This window comes from Oncorhynchus mykiss, chromosome 1 (genome assembly GCF_057628025.1).
Source record: "Oncorhynchus mykiss isolate SJ-2025 chromosome 1, ASM5762802v1, whole genome shotgun sequence".
NCBI classification, from domain to species: Eukaryota; Metazoa; Chordata; class Actinopteri; order Salmoniformes; family Salmonidae; genus Oncorhynchus; species Oncorhynchus mykiss.
Window position 1 is genome coordinate 84,251,939 of NC_143022.1, and position 23,243 is coordinate 84,275,181.

The following is a 23,243-nucleotide window of genomic DNA, read 5'->3' on the forward strand; positions in this document are numbered from 1 at the left end:
AATAATATATGGGCTACAGTGCCTTGCGAAAGTATTCGGCCCCCTTGAACTTTGCGACCTTTTGCCACATTTCAGGCTTCAAACATAAAGATATAAAACAGCAAACTCTCTCCAGAAGTTCAGTGAGGATCTCTGAATGATCCAATGTTGACCTAAATGACTAATGATGATAAATACAATCCACCTGTGTGTAATCAAGTCTCCCTATAAATGCACCTGCACTGTGATAGTCTCAGAGGTCCGTTAAAAGCGCAGAGTGCATCATGAAGAACAAGGAACACACCAGGCAGGTCCGAGATACTGTTGTGAAGAAGTTTAAAGCCGGATTTGGAAACAAAAAGATTTCCCAAGCTTTAAACATCCCAAGGAGCACTGTGCAAGCGATAATATTGAAATGGAAGGAGTATCAGACCACTGCAAATCTACCAAGACCTGGCCGTCCCTCTAAACTTTCAGCTCATACAAGGAGAAGACTGATCAGAGATGCAGCCAAGAGGCCCATGATCACTCTGGATGAACTGCAGAGATCTACAGCTGAGGTGGGAGACTCTGTCCATAGGACAACAATCAGTCGTATATTGCACAAATCTGGCCTTTATGGAAGAGTGGCAAGAAGAAAGCCATTTCTTAAAGATATCCATAAAAACTGTTTAAAGTTTGCCACAAGCCACCTGGGAGACACACCAAACATGTGGAAGAAGGTGTTCTGGTCAGATGAAACCAAAATTGAACTTTTTGGCAACAATGCAAAACGTTATGTTTGGCGTAAAAGCAACACCCTGAACACACCATCCCCACTGTCAAACATGGTGGTGGCAGCATCATGGTTTGGGCCTGCTTTTCTTCAGCAGGGACAGGGAAGATGGTTAAAATTGATGGGAAGATGGATGGAGCCAAATACAAGACCATTCTGGAAGAAAACCTGATGGAGTCTGCAAAAGACCTGAGACTGGGACGGAGATTTGTCTTCCAACAAGACAATGATCCAAAATATAAAGCGAAATCTACAATGGAATGGTTCAAAAATAAACATATCCAGGTGTTAGAATGGCCAAGTCAAAGTCCAGACCTGAATCCAATCGAGAATCTGTGGAAAGAACTGAAAACTGCTGTTCACAAATGCTCTCCATCCAACCTCACTGAGCTCGAGCTGTTTTGCAAGGAGGAATGGGAAAAAATGATCTCGATGTGCAAAACTGATAGAGACATACCCCAAGCGACTTACAGCTGTAATCGCAGCAAAAGGTGGCGCTACAAAGTATTAACTTAAGGGGGCTGAATAATTTTGCACGCCAAATTTTTCAGTTTTTGATTTGTTAAAAAAGTTTGAAATATCCAATAAATGTTGTTCCACTTCATGATTGTGTCCCACTTGTTGTTGATTCTTCACAAAAAATACAGTTTTATATCTTTATGTTTGAAGCCTGAAATGTGGCAAAAGGTCGCAAAGTTCAAGGGGGCCGAATACTTTCGCAAGGCACTGTATGTACAGGTGCAGTAATCTGTGAGCTGCTCTGACAGTTGGTGCTTAAAGCTAGTCAGGGAGATAAGTGTTTCCAGTTTCAGAGATTTTTGTAGTAGATGTTTGTGGATAAAGGTAGGCCTATATGTTTTCAGATTACTGTGACCATGGCCAAGTATAGGTTCCAACTAACACTCACATCTCATATCAATTGTCATTGTTTTACATCGGATTATAGCAGAATTCTAGATGAGTCCGGCCAATGCACCATTACCACAAATCCACAAATGTTTTCCCCATCTGGACAATCCCCCCATACAATCTCTTCAATTCAGTACATGCACATTGCACACAGCATATTGCCAGTGTTCCCTTTCTTGTAATTTTTCTTAAGCGAGCGAGTTAAGCACGTACACGCGGTAACCATCAGGAGGTTAGACATCTCATTAGCAGACATATTGCTGGTGGGTATATTTACATGTCTCTGTACATTTAGATGAACAATGATAAAAGGTCCTTCCGCTAAAGCATTCAAAGTACTGTTAGTATCGTTTAAAACTTAGGACTCACTCAATCAAGCTAAAACGTTATTCTCAGGGCAAAGACAAACTAGTTTGCATAATTGTCAACATTACAAATGAAGAGTTTTGAACAATCACTTGCTCGTTTTGGGTTATTGGTAGTTGACAGCATTGCTGGAACATAGAGATCAATATGTTCTCTTGTTATCAGGGATCAAACTCCTCTTCTTAAACAACACTGTGTAATGAAGGGACAAGGGACACCTCTAGGCTTTCCCAATAACTCAAATCACTCAATAGATCTTTATTATGGGTTTAATACAGGTGCATAAGGTAATTGCCGTCCTTGTGCTGACAAGTAATATTTCTTTACAAATGTCTGTACAAACCGAGCTCTTACGTAAGACAGATTTGATGGCTGAATTCATGAGACGCAAACACCTGTGAAGAGGACCTTCACATTGAGCCAGACTAACATACTGTAAATTAAGTGTCCGAATACAGGTGACTTTCTGTAGGTGCAAGGACTGGATGGAGACTGATAACTATTAAGCAGCTTTATCGGGTCAAACCACATTAAACACCATCAGCCACGGAACTAGAACTGTCTGTCACTTCCTGTATCAATAAAGTTTAACCCCACACAGTCAAAGCATTGGCCAATAGGAAAACAGATCATTTGTATCAGGTAAAGAAATAGGTAAACACAGTTATTTCCTGTAAAACAGATTCACCACATATTAGCACTGTGTATAACTGACATATAAATTAAATAATTACTCAGGAAATAATCCCACAATACTAACACTGATTTGAAGGGCATGTTGTATTACCAAATGCATCAATACTAGACTTGGAGGTGGTCTTCAGGAGTGTCAGAATACATGGATATAACATATGGACCACTGAAAAAGGAAAAATACTTATTTTAACTTGATACAACAATTTAAGAAATTAGAAGTTTGGAAGCAAACAGAAATGTAATTTTATAATACTGCCTTCTTACAGCTCGGGACTTCAGTAACTATTAGGCTAACTATTTAGCAGTCTTATGGCTTGGGGTTAAACGCTGTTCAGGGTCCTGTTGGTTCCATACTTGATGAATCGTACCGCTAGCCGTGCTGTAGCAGAGAGAACAGTCTATGAAGTCCCATGCAGATGAATGATGTGCCAACTACTATCCTAAACACTACAGATGGAGGATCTTAGTTTGAGCCAGTTTACTACAGCAGGAAAAGAATCCTGCAGCAACAGGAAATATGAATTATTATGTGGATTATAATTAATGGACATTTTATAGAGGTTGATACACTTTGCATTAGGTAAAATCAAGTCTCAAATGTCAAAGTGAAAATTACAAATCTTAGAAGCCTTTTAAAACTCAAATTCATTACAAGTTTGCATTTACTGCTTTGCAGGAAAATTGACAGCTGCAGAGGGACTCTGGTTTCTTATAGGCCTAACTGGAGCCTTAAAAACAACACACTGAAGTGTAAATACATTAAATGAAAGGAAAGCCCCTCCCAAAACGTTTATTTTTAAAGAAGAGCACAGACATGTAGTTCCACAAAACAAAAAAAAACACGAGGGCAACAAATAGGGTGGAGATAAGAAGACGGTGGCCCAGATTAGCCTGTAAATTAACTGCCACCCAGTTTGAGAACAGAGTAGCACCTAAGATGATGAGGCAATTAACCAACATGGAGAGAAGGAAGGCAAAAGAGTAACAAACAAACAGAACAGAACATTCTCTGATGTCATAGTAGCAAATGTTGGGACATTGGATGCAACAGTTTTATTCTAAAAAAGGAGCTGCCAAAAAGAAACATTTTATTCATAAGGTCATTATGAAAGAAGTCAATGGGTGCAATAAATTGATGTTTCCTTCAATACTTGCTGTTCAGTTATTGCTGGCTTTTGAAATACAGTGCCTTCGGAAAGTATTTAGACCCCTTGACTTTTTCCACATTTTGTTGTGTTACAGCCCAGATCTAAAATTGCGTATATAGTTTTTCCACCCCTCCTTAATCTACACACAATGCCCCAAAAACAGTTTTTAGAAAATGTTGCTAATTTATTTTTTTAAAACACGGAAATATCACGTTTACATAAGTATTCAGACCCTTTACTCAGTACTTTATTGAAACACCTAAGAACATCTTCTTGGGTATGATGCTACAAGCTTGGCACACCTGTATTTGGGTAATTTCTCCCATTCTTCTCTGTAGATCCTCTTAAGCTCTGTCAGGTTGGATGGGGAGCGTCACTGCACAGCTATTTGCAGGTCTTTCTAGAGCTGTTCGACCGGGTTCAATTCTGGGCTCTGGCTGGGCCACTCAAAGCATTCAGAGACTTGTCCCGAAGCCACTCCTGCGTTGTCTTGGCTGTGTGCTTAGGGTGGTTGTTGTGTTGGAAGGTAAACCTTCACCCCAGTCTGAGGTCCTGAGCGCTATGGAGCAGGTTTTCATCAAGGATCTCTCTGTACTTTACTCTACCACAAAAGCCTGATTGGTAGAGGGCTGCAGAGATGGTTGTCCTTCTAGAACGTTCTCCCATCTCCACAGAGGAAATCTAGACCATTGGGTTCTTGGTCACCTCTCTGACCATGGCCCTTCTCCCCGGATTGCTCAGTCTGGCCGGTGGCCAGCTCTAAGAAGAGTCTTGGTGGTTTCAAACGTCATCCATTTAAGAATTATGGAGGCCAATGTGTTCTTGGACCTTCAATGCTGCAGAAATGTTTTGGTACCCTTCCCCAGATCTGTGCCTCGACACAATCCTATCTCGGAGCTCTACGGACAGTTTCTTTGACCTTATGGCTTCGTTTTTGCTCTGACGTTCACTGCCAACTGTGGGACCTTATATAGACAGGTGTGTGCCTTTTCAAATCATGTCCAATCAATTACATTTATCACAGGTGGACTCCAATCAAGTTGTAGAAACATCAAGGATGATCAATGGAAACAGGATGCACCTGACCTCAATTTCGAGTCTAATAACAAAGGGTCTGAAAACTTATGTAAATAAGCTATATCTGTTTTTTTTAAATATAAATATATAATTTGCAAACATTTCTAAAAGCCTGTTTTTACTTTGTCAATATTGGGTATTGTGTGTCGATTGCTGAAAAAAATAATTCAAATAAACCTGTATCGTAAACAACATGTGGAAAAAGTCAAGGAATCTGAATACTTTCCGAAGGCACTGTACCTAAGTCAGTAAGTAATACATGTTCCAGTCTAGTGTGGTGATACTTCATTATTGTAGCTCCAAGCACACTTGCATTGAATAGCTTTAGTAACTGAACAGATAGCAGCTGGGAATGGCTTTGGGGGCCAAAAGAGAGATTTCCTGTCGAAACTGTAGGTAATGGAACCTTTGAACTGGGACAGGAACTCCCACCTAGACACAGACAGTCTTAGGAAGACAAAAAAACGTTTAAATCCCCATGTAGACTAACTGCTGCCAGTGTTTCTATAGCTTTCTTGCAACTATGTTAGATGAAACAACACAAAACAAAAAAGACCTAACAAGAGGTAAATTAAAAACGAGGCAATTGTACAGCATCACCGGTTGTCATCATGGGACAGGGTTTGCAGAAGAAATGGTAGACTTTCTTAGTGAGAAAGGCAGGTATAAAAAACAGAAGTGGACACTCTTGTACTGTACTCATAGTTCAGCTTTTTAGTGCAGCATCTCGAAACAACCAATGCATCAAGATCATGACGTATGTTGAAAAGCTGACTGAAATACCAAAAGAACCAATGTTTTTTAAAATTAAATACCCCAATTAACCATGGATGATAAAAAAAAGTGATGATGAATGTGCCACACTACAAGCAATGTACCACAAGCATCTATCACAACTATCTCGACCAGCTTAAAATCCAAGCTGGTCTAAACTGAATTTTCCAGCAGGGCCCCATATGCAATTATGCAGTCCAATACATCCACAGTGAGGTTTCAACTGATTTTTACTATTTGTCTTTAGTTTAAATGTTTTAATAACATTTCAACCTTGTTTAACATTACCTAGTCCAATTGTGGCATAACTGTAGGCCTATTTGTTTGCATCCGTTTCAATGCGGTGCTCATATTTTGAAGGTGAACTGCTGATTCCACTATTGTTGGAATGTTGCTCACTTCCAATATCATTAATGTTGCACACTTCACAGTTGTCACTTACGCAGCCACTCCACTCTCATTACAGTTTCTTCTGTGTTTCTGAGAGCTTATCCTGCAGCCGTTTTTTTTCTCCAGTCCAAGAACTTACATCTCGCTTGATTGGCCTGCCATCCCGAAAGGAACCTTCTGCAAATTAAATAGTGATTGCAACTTGCAACGTCCTCTCAGAAACGTCTATATGAACACACCATACGGATGATCCTATTGAGAGTCTTGAGCAGATCGACCCCTAGCCTTTTGAAGGCCCTAAGCGAGATTTGGTACATTGTAAAGGAAAAATGTTGCAGTTCTAAAACTAATGTCATGCAATTCTACTCATTTTGCCATGAGGTGGTGATTGTTCTTTTGCAGTTTTATAGCTAATTTCATGCAATTCTGCACATTCAAATCAATTCCTACAATTCTAGGCATTTTGCCTCGACTAATGCCATTTTCATACGATATCTGAGTGAGAGTGACTAACAAAACCAATGCCCTGTGTGCCCAGTCTGTAATTTGATGATGATTAGGCTACTACTTGGTTTAGATAGCTGGCTAGACTACCTTACCTAGCAATATAAAATGTTTTTGCTAACATGGGCTTTGAGTGACTGTGATTGACTGACATAACAAGTGAAAAACTGCTGATGCACTACCAAATGTCCAACTTGTAGCTTGTGTATTCCATCTGTATAACTCTCAACAGTAAGTTGAGTCCGCAACTGAGTTACTTAACATAAAATAAATAAAAAATAAAGTCTGTAAACTCTGGTCTTGAGGGCCAAATATCAAGGTAAAATGCACGACTGATCATTTTCATTTATCTGTGGGAAAACAGTGCCCTCTTGTGCGTAAAATTAAATATCCACAAAAGAGGCCATGGGAGATTCAGTGTGAGATTGTGCATTAGGGCATTGCCCTAATAGTCTACGCTATGGCAGACACACTGTTAATTTGGTACTGCTACTGAAACTGCCACTTCTGGCACATGTGTCAATCCTCAATAGGCGCTTCTCGAGCGCTGCTCATCACGTTGCCACGCAACAACCATCCATGATCACGCAGGACCTAGCGCGTTGCATACTGGGAGTATCTCGGTGATGCTGATTCAGAGTCGCCAGTAGTTACCACAGCCACAAAGTCGTAAATCCCGCCTATTTCTACCATTTATATTCTTAAAATCTGATTTTAAACCTAATTCCCTAACCTTAACCACACTGCTAACCTTATGCCTAACCCTAACCTTAAATTAAGACCAAAAAGCAACAACAAAATCATGCATTTTTACGATAGCCAGACTTTTTGGCTGTGGTAACTAGTGGAAACCCTGATTCAGAGGAGTAGAACGAAGCGGATAACGGGGAGAATGGAGACTGGTGCAACGACAAACGACACATAGCCTATGTCTTTACCACGACCTCGCTCAAGAAATGATGCACCTCTCAAATTCCTCGCGCACCGAGGCCTTACACCGAAGTCAGAAGATAAGGTCTGGATGCAATGTTTTTCTCTTTGTTGAATTTACGTAAATGATCTTGCGGACATAAAGCACATTCAAAGGCATTGGCACCTTGGCTATAATAATGCTTATACACGGTCGCTCGCTTTGCTATGATAACTTGGGATAGCAAACGCCCCTTTGCTGTTTCTAGAGAAGAAAGAAATCTGGAATAGGTTATTGGCAATCTACAACACAATTATTGACAACGTTGCCAGATGATGTCAAGAGCTTAAACATGACAATTCGTTTATTTTACATCTATATAACAATAATCATTAATAATGTATTAAAAAAAATCACCCTATAATGCAGACTTACGTCAGGGATTTGATTCACTCACAACGGGAGATGGAGTCTGTTACAAGCATCTAATCGGGTTCCTTTGCGTGGGCTTTCCCGATTGTAAACGACATTTCCCGTAGTGCCACTTGCGTCCATCCCATGCAGTGGAATGTTGAATCGCGGTTGAAATGTGTGATATTGGTCAATTAGGTGATTCCCGAAATATTTTTTTAGGGGCAGAGTAAAGCTACACAACATACCCATTGGGCCAAGGGCGCAGTGCAATGGTGAATGTGTGCAATGGTGAATTATTGGAAAACGTCAAGCCTACTCTGGATGGACTGTGCGCGCCGCCTGACGCTCGAATGGTTGCCTACCCGTTGAGGGAGCACTGAAACTGCAGTGCGGAGAAAATGTAACAGTAGGAGGAGAATGATAGTAGAGCTTCTGTGCCCGGGGACTGCTGTTAGTTGCGATGAAGAGGTTGTGCCTTATGGAGTTATATCTAAGGAAAGCATATTAGAAACAGAACGAGTCCCTCCCCGTTGTAGCAGTAAGGTGGGAGCGCAAATGGCAATGCATAGGCCCAACCTCAGATAAGTGCAGTGGGCTACTGAAATGGTAGGCTACACCCTTGTTTTACATTTTAGTCGTTTAGCGGACGCTGTTATCCAGATCGACCTACAGCAGTGAGTGAATCCATACATTTTCGGGAATCGAAACCACAATTATCACAATTGTTACAATTGACCGCTGTCATTTAATTTTTTTTTTTTTTTTTAGATTTTGGTTAGTTACAGATTTTGAAGAATATAAAGACATGACTCCAATATATGAAGGGTTTAAGGGTTTTGCCAAATCTGGGTGTGTGGTATTGTAGTTGTTCAATCCAAAGTCCCTAATGCAGGTTGCTAAAACCTGGGAGAAGAAAAGGGAGATCAATGTTTCAAAAAAATGTCTGCCAGGTAAACTTAATAATTTTTTCATGAACTTTACTGTAATCAACTAAGTGTAAATTGGCATTATTGAACCTGGAATGGATTACATGACAGAGTTAATTAACGTGTATTTTGCTTTATTCCTTTACACTCCATTCCTCTGACATCTTTGAGAAGATTTGCAGAATCTGCCTGCTTGTTCTTCAGACTTGCATGTATTGTTGCATTGAGGGTATCTTCCGCACATTGTCTAGGGCAGTGGGAAGCTTCCACACTGGTGTGAGGCTCACCATGTTCTCTCATGCTTGTGCATTTGATTTGAGAATGCCTTGACCCCAGCTGTTCTAATAGGTGTGGTGTCTGGCAGGCAGCACAATCTTAGGGAATGCCAGCAGGTGTGTAAAATTATTTTTGGCCTGGATGGTGCTGTAATGAGTGGCGCTGTCCAATGTGCGATGAATGAAAAGAGCTTCTGTCACACCTGTGCTTATGGATTCCGTTTGCAGCGAATTTGTACGCAATCACACGTTTTAGCTCTAACTGTTGCTGTCCCTGGTGCTAAATCTGTGACCAACACGTTTGTTTTGAACGCAGGCCGCGGTGCTGTCTGTGGAGCTGAATTGTTTACTTATTAGCCCATAGACACATTTGGGGTTCAGAGGTGTTAGTGAGTGAGATGTCTCCAGTTTACAAGGGGTTTGTAGCCTACATTAGTGTGTTTTTCTTCCCAGGTAAATGGCTGAATCGAGTTGGGAGCTACTGTGCCTCTGTCTGGCCGACCAATGCAGTGTGTAGGGACGGTCGCCCAGCCCGACGAAAACATGAACGGAGCGGGGGAGCAGGTGGACATCCTGTCTCCCAACTGCATGGTAAAGGACCGATGGAAAGTGGTGAGTTTATTTATTTTCAGTGCCATTTTGACCATTTAATTGAGTCTCAGCGGAGTGATTGGTTGAATAATTGAGTAATTGATTGAAATTAAATTAAATTATTAGTTGAGAATCCCTGATTTGGAATATTCCTTACCCTGATGTGAACTAGCCTGGTCACAGCTGTTGGTGCTCTCTTGCCAAATCGTACGGTCAGTATGTTTCCATTAACTTGTCCAGTTATTTTTTGTCAGCATTTAGAAAGTTCCATATACATTAGATGTGACAATTGCCTGCTAGGGTCCGTTGACATATTTTGTCAATAAAAACAGCTGGGCGTAATGATGTCACACCAACAAACAATAAAACCATTTTTCACAAAAACCTAGTGTCAAAACAAATGATTGGTTGAAGTGTTTCCATAACCCATTTAGGCAAATTGCTCATGAATAAATAGTCGACAGCCTGTATACCCTCCCACCTATCTGATTCTTGTCTCAGGTAGCCCTCGAATGACGGCATGGCCAGATTGCAATAATTGACTGATATTTGCCATATTCTAATAATTCTCTGTCATGGGGAAATTTGCACTCCTGTAGATCTGAAATAATTGGATGGTGAAACTTGCCAGCCAACCAGAAAAGCAAGGTGAAGCAATTCAGGCATTCTTCAAAGTAAGGACATTCTTGTCCTGCAAATAAGCATTATTCTTTATAGTTGACAAAAGCGATTTAGCCAGCAGTAGGCATTTAGAATGAAATGTGGAGTGGAGTTTTATAGTTACACGATTGTCATCACGTGCCCTGTGTATCTTCAAAATTATTCGGCAGTCATTTATTCGAAAAACACAGTTTCCACCATCATTTGTCGCAATAAGAAAGTTAGACAAATGTTAAATCCATCCCTGATGGATAAAAATGTTATGGATCTTTAGAACCTTTCTGCTATATCTGCCTGCCTTTGTCATGGCTGAGTTCCTCCTCTTCGTCTGAAGAATACAAAATGAAAAACAAAGAACACAAAATGCAGCAAGGTTCATGTTCAACATGTTTTAATGAAAGACGATAACATGACACAAATAACAAACGCGGCAAAACCGAAACAGTCCTATCTGGTGTAGCAAACACAAAGACAGGAAACAATCACCCACAAAGTACCCACAGAATATGGCTGCCTAAATATGGTTCCCAATCAGAGACAACGATAGACAGCTGCCTCTAATTGAGAACCAATCTAGACAACCATAGACATACACCATACCTAGAAAGGAGACAGCCCCATAAACATACAAAAACCCCTAGACAAGACAAAAAACACATACATCACCCATGTCACACCCTGACCTAACCAAAATAACAAGGAAAAACAAAGAATACTAAGGTCAGGGTGTGACAGCCTTTCCATTACACATTGCAATAAAAACATTTTGTAGAATAAACCTGGGTCAATGGAAACCTGCCTAGTGCTAGGTGTGACAATGATTATATGAGTTAGCGAGACAGCACAAACAGTTTTGGGACCAGGCTAGTTGAGAACTAGCATTTCTTTTAATGTTCACTTTAAAGAACAGACAGCAAGCCATAATTAGCAGACATCCACATTACTCAGTTTTTTACAGTGTTTATTCTTCTCTGCCACCACTTCCAGCTGAAGAAGATTGGTGGGGGAGGTTTTGGTGAGATCTATGAAGCATTGGACCTGCTGACCAGGGAGAATGTGGCTCTGAAGGTAGAGTCAGCCCAGCAGCCTAAACAGGTTCTCAAGATGGAGGTGGCCGTCCTCAAGAAACTGCAAGGTAAGGGCCTTTGTGGTTGAGCAGTAACACACACACACACACATACACACATCCACACACATGTTACAGGTGTGGTTAAGCACCTGTAACGCTACCCATACAAAGCACGTATTAAATCCCCAAAGGTTGTGGGTTCAGTCCCTGGGACAGCCTTTGCCAGTCTTTCCCTCCTCCTGCACTATACTGTATATAGCCCTCAGTGATGGAATTCCACTCTCCTGTTATGAAATAGATAGAAAGTGCAAGTTAAGGGCAGGTATCTATCAAGGAGGGATAGGGATCACTAAGGACATGGATCAATCAATGGCAACATCACCTTGTACATGAATAAGCATGGCGAGGTTAATTAAGTTGTCTATCTATGGTCTACAGTGAAGTGAGGTAAACGTTTGTCTGTCTAGCTATTTGATTAGTGTTATTGGCATCTGTCTGGACAATGTTGAAGGTGTGGTGATTGTTTGTTTTGCTCGGGGGTTGGATGAGTTGGATAGTCAATCGGTTGACATGTCTGTTGCACTGGGGTTTATACTGCTTTGTGCAAAATTATATTTCGGCATTGAGTGTTTCACATTGTTCGAATCCCGTAAAAAACAGCTTGCCACAATCCACCTGAGCATGAGCATATTGTGTTGAAATATGCAGAGATTCTAATTTCTTAGGCAGCATTTATTTTGGGGTATTTCTGTGGCTTGTTCTGGTCTGTAGCCAAAGGAACAGATACAGAACTGTGACTGCTGGCAGGGAGGATTGTTAATGAGCATGAAACTGTGTGAGTGTGTGTCTGCCTGGCTGTGCTTCTGTTTGTGAGCACCCTTCTTCAAATGACTTGGGGAAATACCCTGAATGTTCTCTTACTAATGTTATTGAAATGCAAATCAACCTGAAAGACTAAGGTCATTGGAAATTACTTGCCTGAAGTTAGCATGCCCTAATTGTATTGTATGACTAAATCTAGGGACTACATGACTATATTTAATTATCTGATAAATGCCTCATTCATATAGGAAGATACCACATTCTGAATGTATCAGGTCCTAGGAAAGCAATCTGATCCCAATTCTTCTAACAATGATCCAAAATGTTTTGGGATTATTACAAGGGTTGGTCTAACATCCAACTGAATCAGTTGTTTAACTGTGATGGTACAAGTAGATTTATAGATAGCTAATGTTATACTGACTGTATTGTAACATTTACACTAACCTCTCTCCATTCTTTCACAGGAAAAAATCATGTATGTAAATTCATCGGATGTGGAAGGAACGAGAAGTTTAACTATGTGGTCATGCAACTTCAGGTAACCATCTATCAAAACAGTCTGATAGAATTGCCTTAGGTAGAGATAATGACAGCCAGGCTACAAATAAGTAGAAAACAATGAATGAAAATGAATTATCTCTCTCTCCCTCTCACCCCCCCCCCCTCTCTCCCTCTCCATCCCCCCTCTCCCCTATCTCTCCCACTCCCCCTCCCTCTTTCTCTCCCCCCCTCCCCTCTTTCTCCTCCTCCCCTTCCCATTTCCCTCTCTCCCCCAACCCTCTCCCCATCTCTCTCCCTCTCCTCTCCTCCCCGCCCTCTCCCCCACTCTTTCCCTACCCATTCTCCCCCCCAGCAGGGGAGAAACCTAGCAGACCTGAGGAGGAGTCAGCCTCGCGGCACCTTCACCATGAGCACCACGCTACGCCTGGGCAAACAGATTCTGGAGTCCATAGAGGCCATCCACTCTGTGGGCTTCCTGCACAGAGACATCAAGCCTGTAGGTGGCATTCTCAGTAACTATTAACTTAATGCCTGCAGGTATAAGGCATTATGATGTGTGATTACAATGCATTGTAAGGGGTAGAAAGATTAGTGGTGCGATAGAGAAAATGAAAGAGAGAGAGAGAATGAAAGAGAGTGAGAGAGAATGAAAGAGAGTGAGAGAGAACGAAAGAGAGTGAGAGAGAATGAAAGAGAGTGAGAGAGAACGAAAGAGAGTGAGAGAGAACGAAAGAGAGTGAGAGAGAACGAAAGAGAGTGAGAGAGCGAGTGGGGGTGAGACAGAGCAAGACAGATGGGAGTGTGTGAGAGACAGTGAGAGACCGATTGGGGGTGAGACAGAGCAAGACAGATGGGAGTGTGTGAGAGAGAGTGAGAGACCGATTGGGGGCGAGACAGATGGAAGTGTGTGAGAGAGACGGAGAAAGAGAGACTAGGACTGCATAATATCGGCAAAATAATTGCGATTACATTTTTTTTACCAAATATTGTGATTGCAATTTGTATCGCAATATACTGTACAGTAGAAATAAAACACTTTGGTGAACTGTTTAAGTCATAGAAATGTAGAATGATTTATATTTAAGAAGCAAAGTGGAAAGCAGCATCGTTTTTGTTTGGAACAATCTGTTTGACCTAACAGACCAGCATGGGAACGTATAGTGAATCGAACAGCGGGGAGGAACTGCGAAAGGGGAGCGGGGCCTGGTGTGTGTGGGAAGCAGCCGCAAGAGTAGAAAAAAAACGAGTAAAACTATAAAAACTGATGTCATACACGGCTGGGTAGCATTTCAAAATATTGCATGCGATATGGATCTCTTACAATATGGACCTCTTGCAATATGGATCTCTTGCGATATGGATCTCTTGCGATATGGATATTGCACATCAATATTTCAATTTTGATCAGAATTTGATTAATTAAGCAGCTGTAAGAGAGACAATGTTGATCTCAGTCTGTGTGCTCAAAAATGTATAGCACTTTGGGTTAGTGAGCCTCAACGTAACATCTAGGCCTTATTGGCGCCAATATTGTCAATTAAAACCAATTGAAGTCTAATTCGTTTAGGTGCTGGGCAAAAGCTAGTCTCACGTCTATGCAATGATAGGGGGAAACACTGCTTTGGGCTTCGCCTGTTTATATTCCTGTGATATCCTCAACTCAATCTGTTTCTCGTTTTTTTTCCCAGTCTAACTTTGCTATGGGTCGACTCCCCTCCACCTATAGAAAGTGCTTCATGTTAGACTTTGGCCTGGCTCGCCAGTACACCAACACTACCGGAGAGGTTCGACCGGTAAGTAGCCATGGAAGGATTTTGTTAATGTCATGTATTACAGACTGTTAATATTCAAAGCTATTGAATCATTCTAACAACAATATATATAATATGATATAGGCTAATATACAGTTGGCAGTATTGTGAAGTACTTAAGTAAAATTACTTTAAAGCACTACTTAAGTAGTTTTTTGGGGTATCTGTACTTTCCTTTATTATTAACATTTTTGACAACTTTTACTTCATTACATTCCTAAAGAAAATGATGTACGTTTTACTCCATACATTTTCCCTGACACCCAAAAGTACTCGTTACATTTTGAATGTTTAGCAGGACAGAAAATGGTCTAATTCAAACTTATCAAGAGAACATCCCTGGTCATCCCTACTGCGTCTGATATGGTGGACGCACTAAACACATGCTTCGTTTGTAAAGTATGACTGATAGTTGGATCGTGCCCCTGGCTATCCATAAATAAATAAAAACTAGAAAATGTGGCCGTATGCTTTGCCTAGTAAAAGGAATTTGAAATGATTTATACTTTTACTTTTGATACTTAGGTATATTTAAAACCAAATACTTTTATACTTTTACTCAAGTCGTTTTTTACTGGGTGACTTTTACTTCAGTCATTTTCTGTTAACGTATCTTTACTTTTAGTCAAGTATGACAATTGGGTACTTTTCCCACCACTGACAGTTGGCAAACAAGATGCAGGCTAATATACAGTTGGCTAGCCTGATGCAGGCTAATATACAGTTGGCTAGCCTGATACAGGCTAATATACAGTTGGCTAGCCTGATACAGGCTAATATACAGTTGGCTAGCCTGATACAGGCTAATATACAGTTGGCTAGCCTGATGCAGGCTAATATACAGTTGGCTAGCCTGATACAGGCTAATATACAGTTGGCTAGCCTGATACAGGCTAATATACAGTTGGCTAGCCTGATACAGGCTAATATACAGTTGGCTAGCCTGATACAGGCTAATATACAGTTGGCTAGCCTGATGCAGGCTAATATACAGTTGGCTAGCCTGATACAGGCTAATATACAGTTGGCTAGCCTGATATAGGCTAATATACAGTTGGCTAGCCTGATACAGGCTAATATACAGTTGGCTAGCCTGATACAGGCTAATATATAGTTGGCTAGCCTGATACAGGCTAATATACAGTTGGCTAGCCTGATACAGGCTAATATACAGTTGGCTAGCCTGATGCAGGGTAATATACAGTTGGCTAGCCTGGGCAACAGGGGAGGTTCTTTCTGTTTTTCTTCTTGCTGACTCAGCCTCCAGTCATCGATTAGATAGGCAGGCCTGTACTGCAGATATAGAACAGCGACGGGACCACACACACACTCAAGCACACACATGCACGCACACAAACACACTGTTGTAAAATCTAACATGCAGTTTCTGAGGCACTATTCCTGGGACTTCCTTCAGAAGGAATGGGTGTTACTATCAAAATGGTGGTGCACATGCCCAGTTTCCTGTTATTGTATCAGAGATGCCAATGACAATTAGAAACTAGAAACATTAGGAAGATGTCCAAGAAGATGATGTCATCTGATTCTGGTACATTTAAGTTAGGCCTTAAGCTGTGTAAATTCATTAGTTAATAGTTTGTTAACATTAATGAATGCATAATTTATTTGGAAATTGCCTTGTTATATGTTCACATAGCGTTGATGATAAAGGACAAATCTACTCAAAAACTATCTTTTGGTATTTTTTTCCATTAGGCCACTGTTGATGCAGTCCCCAAAACACATGCAAAACATTTTGGGACTGTATTAACAGTGGACTAATGAAAAAATACTAAAAGATAATTTTAAGTTGATTTTTCCTTTAAGGTTTTTACAGATGTTATGCTGCCATGTGATGCTGTTCCTTATTCACCTGTGTGGTTTTATTTTTTGCAGTTTTGCTGTTCCTTTTTGGGCTTTTCTGTTCGAAGCGCATGCTTGTGATCCGTCTCATCAGTAAGGTGCTTGATCCCATTTACGTTTTTATTATCTCTCCCTGCCTGAGAAATTTTCCATATCCTTCCTCGTCTCGTTTTAGGTTTTCATTTAAGTACTTTAGTTCCATCAATCGTTTTCTTTCTAGTTGTCTGTGGGAAATTATGTTTCAGGTTTCGTCCTGAAAATAACTTACCGCATTTTATTTTCCAGCCCAGAACTGTGGCGGGATTTCGGGGAACTGTTCGTTATGCGTCAGTAAATGCTCATAAAAACAAAGTAAGTTTATTTTGGGGATGAAAAAATGTAATTTATTACAAATGAATTCCAAGGGTTTTGTGTTACATGAGTTTGTCAGGAAATCTAAAATAGCTGTTGTGTATGTACTCCAGTAAATCATGAAAATTATTATCTGATTAATCCATTTTTTACCTTCTCAGGAAATGGGTCGCCATGACGATCTATGGTCGCTATTTTACATGTTGGTAGAGTTTGCAGTCGGTCAGTTACCATGGAGAAAAATTAAAGATAAGGTGAGCTACTATCTACTGTTGCTATTATAATTATTACAATTCCCAATATCAGTTATTTCCAATATTTCTTCATTCTGGTCTAGGGGACCCAAAGAGATGCACAGTGTTATTTTTTCCCTCAGTGCTACACACCTGATTCCACTAATCAACTCATCATCAAACCTTTCACTAGTGCTTGGGCAAAAATAAAATGTGCACCCTTTGGGGTCTCCAGGACCAGGATTAAGAAACCCTGCAGTAGAGAATGGTTACTAGTGTCTACTGGTGTCTGCTGGGCTCAACTGGTATCTAATGCTTTCTACTGTATCTCTTGTTTGTTACCAGGAGCAAGTGGGTCAGATTAAAGAGCGCTACGACCACAGAATGCTGCTCAAACACATGCCTTCTGAGTTTTACATCTTCCTGGATCATGTTTTAGGCCTTGACTACTTCACCAAACCAGATTACCAGGTACCTACTGTTCACTCCCTGCACGTGCATTCAAATTATTTATCCCCCTTTGAATCTTGTTTTTCTGGCGTTCATTTCAATAGCAGAGGGAACAAGACATGGAAGTGTGGCAATGTGAGACTAACTCCCATACCATACCCTCTCTCTTAATTTTCAGTAATGAAAAAAACGTCTGACGAAAAATACATTTTAGTACTAAAAGTGAAGCTTATTATTGTATAGCAGGTTTGGTTGAATTTCAACTTTATACTTTACCTTTTCCGAAAACCTTTTCCCTGTGATCGTCTATGCAGTTGCTGATGTCGGTCTTTGAGAACAGTATGAAGGAACATATCATCACAGAGAACGAGCCTTTTGATTGGGAGAAGGGAGGGACGGATGGAGTGCCTCTGTCTACCAGCACGTCAACGCCCCCTCAACAGAACACACGACAGACTCCCGCCGTGATCGGGTAAGGGAATCAAAATGAGCTAATAGCTTTAGCTATTTCGTTTTACGGTCTCCTAACCAATTGTGCTATTATGTGGTTTTTTGCTTACAAGCAAAAATTAAAGCAGGAAGCACCAGTGACTCGGTCTATAAAAAAATGGTCAGATGAAGCAGATGCTAAACTACAGGACTGCTTTGCTATCACAGACTGGAACATGTTCCGGGATTCTTCCAATGGCATTGAGGAGTACACCACATCAGTCACTGGCTTTATCAATAAGTGCATCGAGGACGTCGTCCCCACAGTGACTGTACATACATACCCCAACCAGAAGCCATAGATTACAGGCAACATTCACACTGAGCTAAAGGGTAGAGCTGCCGCTTTCAAGGTGCGGGACCCGGAAGCTTACAAGAAATCCCGCTATGCCCTGCGACGAACCATCAAACAGGCAAAGCGTCAATACTGGGCTAAGATTGAATCATACTACACCGGCTCCGACGCTCGTCGGATGTGGCAGGGCTTGAAAAATATTACAGACTACAAAGGGAAGCACAGCCTCGAGCTGCCCAGTGACACGAGCCTACCAGACGAGCTAAATCACTTCTATGCTCACTTCGAGGCAAGCAACACTGAGGCATGCATGAGAGCATCAGCTGTTCCGGACGAACGCTCTCCGTAGCCGACGTGAGTAAGACCTTTAAACAGGTCAACATACACAAGGCTGCGGGGCCAGACGGATTACCAGGACGTGTGCTCCGGGCATGTTCTGACCAACTGGCAGGTGTCTTCACTGACATTTTCAACATGTCCCTCCCTGATTGAGTCTGTAATACCAATATGTTTCAACCAGATCACCATAGTACCTGTGCCCAAGAACACAAAGCCAACCTGCCTAAATGACTACAGACCCGTAGCCATGAAGTGCTTTGAAAGGCTGGTAATGGCTCACATCAACACCATTATCCCAGAAACCCTAGACCCACTCCAATTTGCATACCGCCCAAACAGATCCACAGATGATGCAATCTCTATTGCACTCCACACTGCCCTTTCCCACCTGGACAAAAGGAACACCTATGTGAGAATGCTGTTCATTGACTACAGCTCAGCGTTCAACGCTATAGTGCCCTCAAAGCTCATCACCAAGCTAAGGATCCTGGGACTAAACACCTTCCTCTGCAACTGGATCCTGGACTTCCTGACAGGCCGCCCCCAGGTGGTGAGGGTAGGTAGCTTGCTGACAACACAACAGTGGTAGGCCTGATCACCGACAACGACGAGGATAGCCTATAGGGAGGAGGTCAGAGACCTGGCCGGGTGGTGCCAGAATAACAACCTATCCCTCAACGTAACCAAGACTAAGGAGATGATTGTGGACTACAGGAAAAGGAGCACCGAGCATGTCCCCATTCTCAACAACAAGGCTGTAGTGGAGTAGTTTGAGAGCTTCAAATTCCTTGGTGTCCACATCAACAACTAGATTGGTCCAAACACACCAAGACAGTCGTGAAGAGGGCACAACAAAGCCTATTCCCCCTCAGGAAACTAAAAAGATTTGGCATGGGTCCTGAGATCCTCAAAAGATTCTACAGCTGCAACAGTTGCGGCCTCTGACCGCAAGGCACTTCAGAGGGTAGTGCGTACGGCCCAATACATCACTGGGGCAAAGCTGCCTGCCATCCAGGACCTCTACACCAGGCGGTGTCAGAGAAAGGCCCTAAAAATTGTCAAAGACCCTAGCCACCCCAGATATAGACTGTTCTCTCTACTACCGCATGGCAAGCGGTACCGGAGTGCCAAGTCTAGGACAAAAGGGTTTCTCAACAGTTTTTACCCCCAAGCCATAAGACTCCTGAACAGGTAACCAAATGGTTACCCGGACTATCTGCATTATGTGCCCCCCACCCCAACCCCTCTTTTTACACTTCTGCTACTCTGTTTATCATATATGCATAGTAACTTTAACTATACATGCATGTACATACTACTTCAATTGGGCCGACCAACCAGTGCTCCCGCACATTGGCTAACCGGACTATCTGCATTGTGTCCTGCCACTCGCCAACCCCTCTTTTTACGCTACTGCTACTCTCTGTTCATCATATATGCATAGTCACTTTAACCATACCTACATGTACATACTACCTCAATAAGCCTGACTAACCGGTGTCTGTATATAGCCTTGCTACCCTTTTTTCAAATGTCTTTTTACTGTTGTTTTATTTCTTTACTTACCTACACACACACACGCACACACACAAATGGAGACATCAATATAAAATATGAAAACATCTAGCCAGCCAAGAGATTACACAATTCCCATTTACCTGTAGTCTATTTGACTTAAAGAATCAGGAACAAACAGTCTAATGCTGGGTTGTAACAATTCATTCAGATTTAGAATGCAACTGTGAGGATTTGTAACATTTGAAGTGCATTTGAAGTGATATAGGATATTTTCGACAACGACACTAATTTAATTAATCGCCTGGTCATTTTGTAAAAGAGAATGTGCTCTCATTAATGTAATAATGTAATAATTGAGAATGTTCTCAATAACTTACCTTGTTAAATACAGGTCATGAAAGAATGAATAAAAAATAAAGAAAATAGTCTATATCAGTCCATGTTCTGTGTTTTCCCAGGGTGGTGAACGTGACTCTGGTTCCTGGGGAGCTGCCGAGGGAGAACACAGATGACGTTCTACAAGACGAGCACCTGAGTGACCAGGAGAACGCTCCACCTGCAGTACCCAGCAGGCCTTGCGAGGGGACACCTCCCCCGATGGAAGCCGAGGCGTGGAACGACACCGACTTAAACCGCAACCAACTCAGGATCAGCATCAGCAAGGTACAGGAGGGACCATCTAATATGTCCTCATTGTATCTCACCGTGGTACTGTCAGCACTATGAAACATTTTCTTACAGTCTTTAAATATATTCAAACGGTAGAAGTACATTAGAAGGGATAGTTTACTTTGTTGTTGGTTTTCAATGACCATCTATTACGTTCAGAGGATATAGACCATATAAATAGATGAATAGAATGGGCTTGCAAGCTCTAACCCTGACAATTTGACTGGTAAACTCATTTTATTCTTAGAATAAAGTGGTGATCCTAACTGACCTAAAACAGGAAATGTTTACTTGGATTAAATGTCAGGAATTGTGAAAAACGGAGTTTAAATGTATTTGGGTAAGGTGTATGTAAACTTCCCACTTCAACTGTATTTCAGGTTCTGTGTTTACAATGAATTTAAAGTGCTCAAACATGGCAAAGTAAATAATAACAATACAATACAGTTCAAGCTGCTATATACCTGCAGTACACAATAGGTCTAACTCTTGACAGTGATAGTTAACAGTGGTAACCCTAGAAACGCCCTTTCCCCCAGGGGAAGTTGGCTGCGGAGGAAGAGGAGCCTGCTAGAGGGACGTGTCCTGATGCCCTCGTGGGTGGAGCTCCCCCAGAAATGACTGGTGCTCAGGTCTGCGCTCTGCGGTACCGGAGGATCAACAGCCCAGAGTCAGACCGTCTGTCCGCTGCAGACGGGAGACCAGACATCTACGACAAACGAGGGTGAGGGCGCTCTACACTGAGTGTACAAAACATTAGGAACACCAGCTCTTTCCATGACAGACTGACCAGGTGAGTCCAGGTGAAAGATATGATCCCTTATTGATGTCACTTGTTAAATCCACTTCAATCAGTGTGGATAAAGGAGAGGAGACCCTATTGAGACAATAGAGACATGGATTGTGTATGTCTGCCATTCAGAGGGGGAATGGGCAAGACAAAATATTGAAGTGCTTTTGAACTGCATCCCGCTGCTGGCTTGCTTTTGAAGCTAAGCAGGGTTGGTCCTGTTTGGGCCCTGGATGGGAGACCAGATGCTGCTGGAAGTGGTGTTGGAGGGCCAATAGGAGGCACTCTTTCCCAAGGCAGTGATTGGGGGCATTTCCCAGTGTAGGTTTCTGTCTTTCGGATGGGATGTTAAATGGTGTCCTGACTCTGTGGTCACTAAAGATCCCATGCACTTATCATAAGAGTAGGGGTATTAACCCTGGTGTCCTGGCTGAATTCCCAATCTGTCCCTCATATCATCACGGTCACCTAATCATCCCCAGGTTACAATTGGCTCATTCCTCTCCCCTGTAACTATTCCCCAGGTCATTGCTGTAAATTAGAAAGTGTTCTCAGTCAACTTACCTGGTAAAATAAAATCAATAAATGGTAGTAGGTTCCTGGATCACTGGTTTGAGTCAAGAATTGCAATGCTACTGGTGTTTTCATGCACAACAGTTTCCTGTGTGTATCAAGAATAGTCCACCATCCAAAGGAAATCCAGCCAACTTGACACAACTTTGGGAAGCAATGGAGTCAACATGGGCCAGCATCCCTGTGTAATTATTTTGACAACTTGTAGAGTCCATGCCCCAATTGCGCTGTTCTCAGTGCAAAAGTGGGTTCAGCTCAATATAGGAAGGTGTTTCTAATGTTTTGTACACTCAGTGTATAGTGCAGACAAGTTAAACACTGTTGTGCATATGTATACGTTATGTACACATCACACATTAATCAATCAAATAGATTTTAGAAAGCCCTTTTTGCATCAGCACCAGCGTAAACCCCCAAAGGTCAAGCATTGGAGAGGCAGAAACACAGTGGCTAGGAAAAACTCCCAAGAAGACAGGAACCTGGGAACAAACCTAGAGAGGAACCAGGCTGCGAGGGGTGGCCAGTCCTCTGCTGGTTGTATTGGGTAGAGATTATAAGAGTACGTGGCCATTAGGACCAGATCGTTTTTTCAAGATGTTCAAACGTTCATAGATGACCAACAGGGTCAGAGAGTAACCATGGCTATAGAGCAGCCATACTCAACAGGTCGACTGCAGTTCGGATCCGGACTCAGAATGGCGTCAATACGGACCACGGGTCCCGAAGCAAACAAAACAAGAAAGAGATGGAGTGGGAGCCTAAGATCACGGTACACCAGATAAGACAGGCTGACCCTAGCTGCCCCGGCACACACAAGCTATTGCAGCATAACTACTTGGGACTGAGACACATGGGTCGGGAGACAGGGTCACCCCTGGACAGGGCTAACCAGGAAGGAGTTAACCCCACCGACCACTTAAGGGATTTCAACAGACCACTAACTTACTACGCTGAGACCAGTGGTGTACCACAGTTTCACAGGGCCCCACTGCAAGGTCTGAGCAAGGGAGAGAAATGTGGCAGAGAGGAAAATTGCAGTTTTATATCTAATCTCCTGTAATTCAAAATATTTT

General features: G+C 41.9%; 1 protein-coding gene across 2 annotated transcripts in view; it reads left to right on the forward strand.

Annotated features, from left to right (window-relative positions):
- Positions 1-7,224: 7,224 nt before the first annotated feature.
- The window catches only part of ttbk1b (tau tubulin kinase 1b), a 41,669-nt gene continuing 25,650 nt past the window's right edge, over positions 7,225-23,243 (forward strand). The window contains exons 1-12 of one of the 2 annotated variants that reach the window (XM_090242210.1): positions 7,225-7,633; positions 9,597-9,755; positions 11,382-11,529; positions 12,753-12,826; positions 13,142-13,285; positions 14,478-14,582; positions 16,749-16,814; positions 16,976-17,068; positions 17,393-17,518; positions 17,812-17,969; positions 20,597-20,801; positions 21,347-21,531. In XM_090242210.1, the coding sequence (XP_090098336.1) occupies positions 9,648-9,755; positions 11,382-11,529; positions 12,753-12,826; positions 13,142-13,285; positions 14,478-14,582; positions 16,749-16,814; positions 16,976-17,068; positions 17,393-17,518; positions 17,812-17,969; positions 20,597-20,801; positions 21,347-21,531 (1,412 nt within the window). In that variant the 5' untranslated portion in view covers positions 7,225-7,633; positions 9,597-9,647. The remainder of the gene's footprint in view (positions 7,634-9,596; positions 9,756-11,381; positions 11,530-12,752; positions 12,827-13,141; positions 13,286-14,477; positions 14,583-16,748; positions 16,815-16,975; positions 17,069-17,392; positions 17,519-17,811; positions 17,970-20,596; positions 20,802-21,346; positions 21,532-23,243) is intronic. The other variant, XM_021616873.3, reaches the window with a different exon arrangement.